Source organism: Balaenoptera ricei, chromosome 18 (genome assembly GCF_028023285.1).
Source record: "Balaenoptera ricei isolate mBalRic1 chromosome 18, mBalRic1.hap2, whole genome shotgun sequence".
Classification (NCBI taxonomy): Eukaryota; Metazoa; Chordata; class Mammalia; order Artiodactyla; family Balaenopteridae; genus Balaenoptera; species Balaenoptera ricei.
The window spans coordinates 1,369,653-1,379,698 of NC_082656.1; the positions used below are offsets into that span (position 1 = coordinate 1,369,653).

General features: G+C 44.9%; 1 protein-coding gene across 1 annotated transcript; it reads left to right on the forward strand.

Annotated features, from left to right (window-relative positions):
* Positions 1–31: 31 nt before the first annotated feature.
* On the forward strand, positions 32–6,404 carry SAP18 (Sin3A associated protein 18). The gene is made up of 4 exons (XM_059903288.1): positions 32–154; positions 285–394; positions 4,244–4,366; positions 4,628–6,404. Exons 1-4 carry the CDS (start codon positions 32–34, stop codon positions 4,782–4,784), a joined length of 513 nt encoding a protein of 170 aa, XP_059759271.1. The 3' UTR covers positions 4,785–6,404.
* Positions 6,405–10,046: the final 3,642 nt, after the last annotated feature.

The following is a 10,046-nucleotide window of genomic DNA, read 5'->3' on the forward strand; positions in this document are numbered from 1 at the left end:
CGAGCGTCTCCTCGCGAGAGTCTTGGTTCCTATGCTCGCTGTGGGGGTCGGAGGTCAGGGCGAGGAGGGCCGCAGGAGGAAGATGGCGGTGGAGTCGCGCGTTACTCAGGAGGAGATTAAGAAGGAGCCCGAGAAGCCCATCGATCGGGAGAAGGTGCGGGTCTGGAGAGGTAGAGGGGGCCCCGGGGCGGAGGGGCGGCCGGGAGGGGGCGGCCGTGCGGGGGTGGAGAGGAAGGAAGGGGCCGCGCTCGCCGCCGCCTGACTCTCGCCTCTCCCGCCCCCAGACCTGCCCGCTGTTGCTGCGCGTCTTCACCACCAACAACGGCCGCCACCACCGCATGGACGAGTTCTCCCGCGGAAACGTGCCGTCCAGCGAGCTGCAGATCTACACCTGGTGAGTCAGGGCCTGGCGTCGGGGCGGGGGTCGCTGGGGGCCCGCCTGCCTCGTTTTCAGTTCCTCCAGCGCTCGGGGCCTCTGGGCGTAACTCGCGGGAAGTCGGGGTCTCAGCTGTTGGAGAAATGGGTATTTGCTTATCTTGTGGCGCTTTTACGTCTGAGGTTGAAACTTTTGGGTTGTAAAGAATTGAGCCAATGTTGCTGTCACTGTCGTGGCTGCTTGGTACGAAAGTGACACGTAGGTCGTTCAGTGCGGTAGCCGCCCCTAAACTTGGTCGAGTTTGTGGTGCTAGAATAACATGGGGAGGGGGAGTGGTGCTGTTGGGTGATATTTGTCGTCCTCGTAGAGCGTCTGCACATAATACTAAGCCTTAGGTGTCGTAACATGGAAAAAAACAGAACCGCGTGGTTTTTGTTGTGGTGCTTAATGGAGAAGCTTTTGATGTGTGTTTCCTGAAGACCTGCCCCTGAGCGTTTCCCCCTCAAGTGTACCTTTCCTACCCCGCGTCTGACTAGGAGCATCACATACAGCAAGCTGCATGCAGCTCCTTGGTTGGACATTATCGTGGCTTTTTAGTAGCAGTAAAAGGTGTATAATTTTTAAAAATACATCTAGTATGGTAAAATATATGTGATGTTTGCCATTTTGTTTATGGGTACAATTTGATGGCATTAAATATATTCACATTGTGCAACCATTACCACTATTTTCAAAACTTTTAAATTCCCCCCAACAGAAATTCTGTACCCAGTAAGCAGTAACAATGGGAATTCCTGCCTTACCCCAGTCCCTGGTAGACAATCCTCTATGTCTATATGAATTTGCCTATTCTAAGTATTTCATATAAGTGCTCTCATATCGGATTTGTCCTGTTGTGTCTGGCTTATTTCACTTATGTTTACAAGGTTCATCATGGTTTAGTATATAACAAAAAGTCATTCTTTCTTAGGGTTGAATAATATTTCATTGGAAGGATGTGCTACATTTTGTCTGTCCACTTGTCTGTTGATGAACACTTCAGGGGTTGTTTCCACCTTTCAGCGAAATTTATGTAGTATGATTCTAGTTCAATATTATTCCAGGATAAAAGTTCAGGAAGGTTGATTTAACTTATAGGGAAGAACTATTATCAATAGATTGATGAACACCTCTGTTCAGATGTTAAAAGTTTATATTTACTCCAACAAATTAGAAGTTCCTATTTGCCAGGTGCTTTGCTTAGACCCAGAGAGTATAAAGGGGGTACTGCCCCTCTAGAGTAAACACAATCTCAGAGAGACAGCAGATGAAATAAATGCTAATTAAGACTTTAGGGTGGAGATGGCAGGGTGGGATTGTTCCACAGACTCTCTCAATCAAGGAAGAAATTACAAAAATTTCCCTTCCTAAACTGTCCTGTCCATAAACTGCAACCAAACTAGGAAAGACAACCTTATGTTATACCTCAAAATGGTGGCCAAAGACAGGGTGGTTGGTGAGGGGTAGCACAGAGCCCTAGCTGCCACTCCCAGAAGCAGTAGCGAGGGAAGATTGGGAATTCTCAGCTTGTAGAAGTAGACCGAGGGGCCAAAGTAGGAGGCCTCAAGACAAGTCAGGGAAAAGGAGTGAGGTCCAGAGGAGCCCGGCAGAGGCTGGTTGAGTTTGCTGAGGTCCAGGGCACCGTGTGGCGCTGCGGGAACACCCACGCACCACAGGAGAGATGCGTCCTGTGCTTGGGTGGTCACTGAACAGGTTATTGGAGGAGAATTATGTAGATCACTGTAACAGGGTTCAATCAGAAAACAGACCAATAGGAGATGTAGAGAGATTTATAGCAAAGAATTGGTTCACACAGCTGTGGGGACTGCTTAGGTACCCAAGTCCCTAGTCTGTGGTGCATAACCTGTGGTGCAGGTTATGATGAAGGGCAGGCTGGAACTCTCCAGCATAAGCTGCTGAATTTCTTCAGGGAAGTCATAGCTCTGCTCTGAAGGCCTTTTCAATTGATTGCATGAGGCTCACTCACTGATTGAAAGAGGTTTACTCAGATTATCTAGGATAATCAGCCTTAAAGTCAACTGATTATAGACTTTAATCCCATCTAAAGAACACCTTACACAACACCTACCTTAGTGTTTGAATAACTAGGGGCTGTAGCTTCTCAAAATTGACACATGAAACTGACCCTCACAGTCACCTAGCAAAGGCTTCAACCCCTAGAGCGCTCTAGCATTTGTCACCTGTGTACTCACCCTTTAGACTGCTAGTCAGAAAGCAACACTTGGCACTCCAGCTGTTGGTCTGGGGATAGTCCTCAGCAGGTGGGAAGCTTGTGGAGGACTCACACTAAGGACTGACGAAAGGTGTGAACCGAATTCCCCACGTTCATTATGAGCAAGATGACAGTATGTGGGAAATGTTGCTGGAGAGGAAGAAAGAGTCCTTTCTGGTACATATCATAAGTATACACTGTACACACCAGAGAATAATTGACACAGAATAAACATCATTAGAATGTCAGGTAAAAAAAGTTGAGATGAGTTGGAAGCAACATACAGAGATTTGAATAACGAGAGGTTGAAATAAAGCTGTGATGGTGGAGATAGAGAAAAAAATAGATTTGATCTGTCTTTTGGCTGTGCCACGTGGCATGTGGGATCTTAGGTTCCCGACCAGGGATTGACCCTGCATCTACTGCAGTGGAAGCGTGGAGTCTTAACCACTGGACCGCCAGGGAAGTCCAGTTTGATCTGTCTTTAGGAGGTAGAAACAACAGGATAGAGATGGGAAGAACTGAACAGTGCTTAGGTTTGTGACCTGGGCATCTAAGTGGGTGATGGTAGTTTTGAGGGTAATATGAGAGGAAGGGCATGTTTTGCGGGGGACACTGTTGAGTTCTGTTATGGGCATATTGAGGAGGACTCAGCAGCAGGAGAGAACAGAAGTTGATGTGGTCATCATGGATGTTTTTGTTCTCACTGCAGTTGAAGCCATGGTTCTACTTGAGGATGATGTGGTAGAGATGGTGTAAATAGGGTGCAGAGTTAAAACTAGATGATGTCTTGGGTGTTTGATTCCCTGCTCGATGCTGTCCGTTGGAGTTCGCGTCTTTACAGGTGCCTTGTATCCACGGTCATCGTATAGCACTCTGCAGGCCGCGTTGCTTCAAGTTCCAAGTCCTCCGTTTCATGTTCCCAGTTGTCAGGGAAGAAAACAACTCAGAAACTTAGACTGTTGCTTATAATACAAGATGCTTATATTTTAAAAGGTTTTTCCAGATTGTGCCATATTAGCTCAAGGGACTATATTAAATTCTGAGTTCAAATAGAAGTTGGCAGGGCAAGAATATATATTGTGAAAGGAGCCTATGCTTAGTCTTGAAAATTCCATAGGTTTCATTGGCTTTAGGAGTCCATCTATTGTAAAACTCATCAGAACATTTAATCTTAGAAAGGAGATGCTAAAATGTAGAAAAGTATGTCTTTGAAATAATGCAAAACAATTATTTTAAGAATTTGGATTAATTTGGACTAGTTATCCTTAAGTGGGTAAATCACTAGGCCAGTGAGATGTTACATAGCAACAAAAAGTAGCATATGTAATTCTGAAGTCCCTTTTAGCATATTACCAGTCTGACCTTAATTCATGAAAATTTCAAACACTGAGGCTGGTAAGGGGAATATTTGGGGGCAAATAGTATTAGTAGGTGCTTTAAAATTAACTCAGTTGTAAGACCCTGACAGTTTCTAAAAATTGTAAAGTTGCAATTGAGACACATGTAATTAACTCACTGTGTGTCAGTATCCTTGGTTACATCATTGCTGATTAATCAAATGTAATGTCTTTTTTTCTAAAAAAAAAATTCAGGATGGATGCAACCTTGAAAGAACTGACTAGTTTAGTAAAAGAAGTCTACCCAGAAGCCAGAAAGAAGGGCACACACTTCAATTTTGCAATTGTTTTTACAGATCTTAAAAGGCCTGGCTATCGGTAGGTAACTTTTCATTCTTAATTCCTATAATCTCTTTGATTTCAGTATGTTTTAACTGATAGGGATAATCCCTTCAACGAATCTCTTTAGTGGAGGGGGAACTACAGATTTATACATCTTAATATCTGGTTTAGATTAATGTAGTACTTACATTTTAACTGTGCTGTAAGATAATGGAGCAAGTCCGGCCCCACGGTCACTTTGTAGCACACACTGGCATTGACCAGCCACCCTTTAACAGTTGGTCTCCTTCCCTGCAGAGTAAAGGAGATTGGCAGCACCATGTCTGGGAGAAAGGGGACTGACGACTCCATGACGCTGCAGTCGCAGAAGTTCCAAATCGGAGACTATCTGGACATAGCAATCACTCCTCCAAATCGGGCACCACCTCCTTCAGGGCGCATGAGGCCATACTGAATTTTATTTACTATTTCTTGAATTTATTTTCCATTCAGTTATGTAAAATAAACTTTTGCTTTTTCCTCCTCCCCTTATTGCCATTAAGCCTTTAAACGCTAAACAAATTGTAATGCATCTATTTAGGAGTTAGATTTGGCTTTGCTGTGGTATGAATATTAATAGAAGGTCCATGTTTCACATTCTTCTGTAAAATATGAAAAGTGCTCTTAGCATTATATGTAAAACTGTATTGTTAAATATATGTTGCAGTCACTTTGAGTGTGAAAGTTAACGGGGCATGGGTTCAGGGTTTAATTTAGTATTTGGGGTTTATGCTAAGTAGTGGAGTTGGTATGTTTAAGCCCAAATGGGGCAGAACAAGAAAGCCATGAGATTGTATTAAATAGAGCAGGAGTTTGTCGCCCAGAAGGTTGTATGGAGTTGGGAAGAAGACCTTTGGGAAGGTGGGAGGGGCAGCTGAGGCGTTTTGGAACAGTCTGAGCTGAGGCAAGCTGAAGAAGCTGTCTGTTTGAAGGGAGCGGCCTGCCTGAATCAAGGTGTGATGACAAGTTAGAGAAAAGGAGAATGGGTGCCACAGTGAGGCCTTTTTATGTTTTAAAAATGGTGAGAATGGGGCATTCTGAGGGCAGGAAGTAGTATAGAGGAACAAGGGTTAGAACTTAGGATAAGGATGGGAAGGTTTACCTTGAAGATCTGAAAATACAGGGAGGAATGAAAGAAGAATCTTAAGATCAAGGGAGAAGGTCAGGGATGAGGTCAAGCAGGGGATGTTCACGCGCTCTGTTCAGTGCTGGGGCTGACTCGTGTCTGATTTGAGAGGCGATATGCACAGTGGTTTAAACCAGTTGGGCTGAACATTTAAATCCTGGTCACACTAACAGCAACCTTGGACAAGTTACTTGAACCTGTTTTTTTTGTTTGTTTAAAATTTGTAAAATGGAGGTAACAGCCCATAGGATTGTGAAGACTAATTAAATGTTTGCAGAGGGCTTAGAATAGTGCCTGACATGTAAGAAACAAAGTTAGCTATAAAGTAGAGTTCAGTCAGAACGGGTGCCATCTCTACCGCGGCACTGTTACAGTCTCATTTTGAAGTTTATAAACAGTGTGCAGTATGTGATAAGGCCAATTACCTTTTGTCTACTGCAGTAGAAAATTTTGAAAATATGTATTCCAAAATTTGAAAAAATGTACTAGCAAAGTAAAATTGCAGTAATTTGATCTTGTACATACAAAAGCAGCCTTTTAAATCTAATGATTATAGGATTGGGGTCCCTGGTGCAGTCAACAGGTGACAGATGCAAGCCTGGAACCCAGATCTAGGGCCTCTTCTCCGCTGAAGTTTGCCCAAACCCTTAGATTCTTTATTCATTCACATTAGATAGGCTTGAGCTTCTTAAGTCACACAATTAACTTAAACCTAATTTTTGGAGAAGAGAAGCCATGATTACCTTCCTGTTTATGGAGAAGATACGTACTATGCAGATCAAGAAGGCAGGAACTCATTAAAGGACTCTGAAAGCCAACTTTTCACAACGGTGTGAACTCCTACAGTGGGGGCTTCGCCTGTAATTCCAGGCAAGTTGAAAATAAAGCGGTTTATTTGCTTGGTTCCAACGTGGATTTTTTTTTTTCTTTAGGTAAAATTGGTACATAACAATATATTAGTCTCAGGTATACCACATAATTCATTATTTGTGTGCACTACAAATTGATCACCACCACAAGTCTGTAGTTGCCATCTGTTACCATACAGTTGACCCCCTTTACCCTTTTGCCCACCCCTACCCCCGTCACCACTGATAACCACCAGTCTGTTCTCTGTATCTGTGAGTTTGGTTTTGTCTTGTTGGTTGGTTTTGTGTTTTGGATTCTACATCTAAGTGAGATCATGTGGTACTTGATACCTTTCTCTAATTTCACTCAGTATAATGCCCTCTAGATCCAAGTTGTTGCTAATGGCAAGATTTCCTTCTTTTTTATGGCTGAGTAATATTTCATTGCATGTATATATGTGTATGTATGTGTCTGTATGTATCTCACAACTTTCTTATCCATTCATCCACCCACGGACCCTTAAGGTTGTTTGCATACCATGGCTATTATAAATAATTCTGTAGTAAACATGGGGGTGCAGATAGCTTTTCTCCACACCCTTGCCAACACTTATCTCTCGTCTTTTTGACAGGTGTCAGGTGTTATTTTTGTGGTTTTGATTTGCATTTCCCTGATGATTAGTGATGTTGAGCACCTTTCCATGTGTCTGTAGGCCACCTCTATGTCCCAACATGGAATTTTTCCTTTAAAGATTGCAATCTTCCACCAGAAGTACAGTTAAAGAATCCCTAGTGAATTTATCATTGAATATAATGCTAAGAATGAAAAGGCTCGTACTTGGTCCTTATTCACCTCTGGCTGTGACAGTACGGCGTTGAGTGAGCAGCCGAGCTGTGTCACGGTCACCGTGACGGCACGTGCTCAGCCTTCAGCATCCTGACTGCCTCACAGGCTCTTGAAGTGTTTTCCCTTCGGAGGGTGGTATCTTCAGTTTTCTCACAGCGTACAGGAGCTTGGCATTTTCAGCTATTTACTGGATCCTCGGTAGGGAGTCGATGTTAAGTTTATACTTAAATTTTCATTACCATCCTGGGCGCTGGCTCGGGATGTTTCAGATGTCAACTCTGTGTGTGTGTGTGCATGTAGGGGCAGCTGTCAAGGGGAAAGAAAGCTGTTAAACTGTTAGGCAAACTCTTGTTACTCTTATATAGAGCAGAACTCAGCCTACCTGTTTCTGTTCTATCACAAACTCCAAACTTAGCTGTTGTGAAATTGAGCAGCTTATAATTTGAGTGCGGAGCTGTGCTGGGAGCGCGGGTGTGCCTGACCTCATGTAACCTTCAGCACTGAGGTGCAGGCAGCGGCTACCATGTTCACTTCAGCGGAAGTGGAGGCCCGCTTTACGTAACAGCTCGCAAGTGGGCTGGGAAGCTAGGGAGCCAACGATAGGTGACTTGAAACATACGTTTCCAAAAACAGTGTTGTGCTGTCCTCAGCTCACTGCCAGCTGGCTTCCGCCCGCTGCACTGGTACTGCTCTCGTGGTGAAGCTGTCCTCTGCATTGCAGACTGCTGCCAGGGGACCGTCATCCAGAGTACGTGGACCTGCTTCAGTTTTGGTACAAACCAAAACACCTGTCTTTTAAGGAAATGATATGGTCATGGTTTCCAGGTGAGGTGTGAGTGTTCTGGTGTGTATTGTATTGCTTAGATATAGGTTGTTCTCACAAATTGCTACAGTTTCTTGGAACCTGTAACGGAGCAAGCTTGAAGGAAGCATACTTATTCTGGTAGGATTAATCATGAACTAGGCAACTCTTCCATGAAGACAGTCATTGATCTCTCCCCCACCCCCGTAATCCCTAGGAGGAATAGGCTGAAACCTAAAAAGCAATTTTAATACTAAATAAATACTAAGATAATTTTAATAAGCAAAACCCATCAGCCTGGGAATGTCGTGAGGAGTTTACTGTATAAAGGTGTTCTAATCACACGCCTACCTCAGAACATTGTTGAGAAGAGCCAAATGAAAGGGGGCTCAGAGGAGGGGCATGGTAGAGAGGGACTGTCCAATAAACAGCTGTTTTAAAAACAAAGAAGAAAAAAGGCATTTGTAGCCCCCTCACTTCATGCCTTCGGCTGTCAGAATTTCCTGCTCCTTCCCACGCCAGCAGGCCAGCCCAGCTGCAACCAACTCCTCAGAAAATGTCCCACAGAGGATGAAATTACGGCAGTTTAAACTATGACTGAGGTGAACCACCTGAGGCATTTTCAAAACCTGCATACATTATTGGAAACTGTCAGAATTTGTAGTATCACTAGCTCCTCCCGCACTTCCAGGGAATAAAATATGGGATGAATGCCGTGGGCCTGGGGGTGCAGACAAACCCGACACACAGACCCTTCCTCAGAAAGCCTTAGTCTGGTAACAAAAGGTGTAAATGCCCGATGATCAGAGGCGGATAAGACGGTGTCATGCGAAGTTGCTGCTGAGGATGGCACGTGACCTTGTTCAGCGCCCACGGGGCTTGGATTTAGGCTCCCAGTAGATAAAGGGTGTGGCGTGAACAAAGGCATTGAAGCGGAAACAGCAGGGACACCCGGAGCACTCACCAGGAGTTTGGCCAGAGATCTGGATGAAGAGGATCATGAGATGCTTGTGCCCTCAGGTGACAAGCGGGGCGCAGCGGAGGACGGCGGGGAGGGGACACACCCCAGAGGCGGTCAGCAAGATCTGGGCTGGGAAATGGGACGTGGAAAGAGAAGTCCAGCATTAAAGCCTCAATTTCCTCATCTGAAAAGTCGAAATGCTAGCACCTATTTGCTAAGAGTTACTTTTTAAGAATGAAATGGGTTAATGAATGTACTTAGAACCATGCCTAGCATAGTAAGACCTCAGTAAGTGTTTGATGTTACCACTAACCAATAAATATTTTGTTGGCAGGTACCAGTGTCATAATGAACAAGGCAAGCAGATGAGGTCCTTGTCCACACTGACCTTATGGTCCAGTGGGGCAATGGACATTAAATAAAGGTACCCTCAAATATTCTGTTACAGATTCTACCAAGTTCTATAAAGGATGAGAATAGGGTGCTGACTGGGAAGGTGGGTAAAATCTTTGATAAAATGACATTTAATCTGAGTCCTGAAGCAGATGAGGCAGGACTGTTAAGAGCTTCATGTAACGAGAAAACAAGGAGTTTATGAATCATGTACCTGAAGAACAGGGGTTGGAGCTGGCCTCCAAGCTCTCACACGTCCCCTGCTGGAGCTTCTGCGGCAGCTCCGCCTTCGGCCTCTCCCTTCGTGGCTCTGGGTGCACATCTCTGCACGTCCAGAAAGACGTGCTGCTCTTCCTAGTAGTTCCCCAAAGTCCCAGAATTGGCTCTCTTGGATATGACGTGGGTCACGTGCCCAATACCAACTGGTCAGGGACTGTGCCCTGCTTGGTTGGTCTTGGAACTGGGCTGAGTTCAGGGAAAATCGGAGCGTTTTCGTTTAAGGGGGTAGGAGTGGTGGGCAGACAAAAACGTCAAGTATCTCCAGCATAAGGATGCGAGGGACAGACAGCTGAGCGGAGTGGGCGGGAGAAGCCATTTGGGCAGAGAGAGCACATGTGGAGCCCGGGGCGTGTGAAGCCCAGGGCAGGAAAGCAGGGAAGGAGAGGAAAGGCCGCCTGCCGGCTGGAGCCCAGGTTTTGAG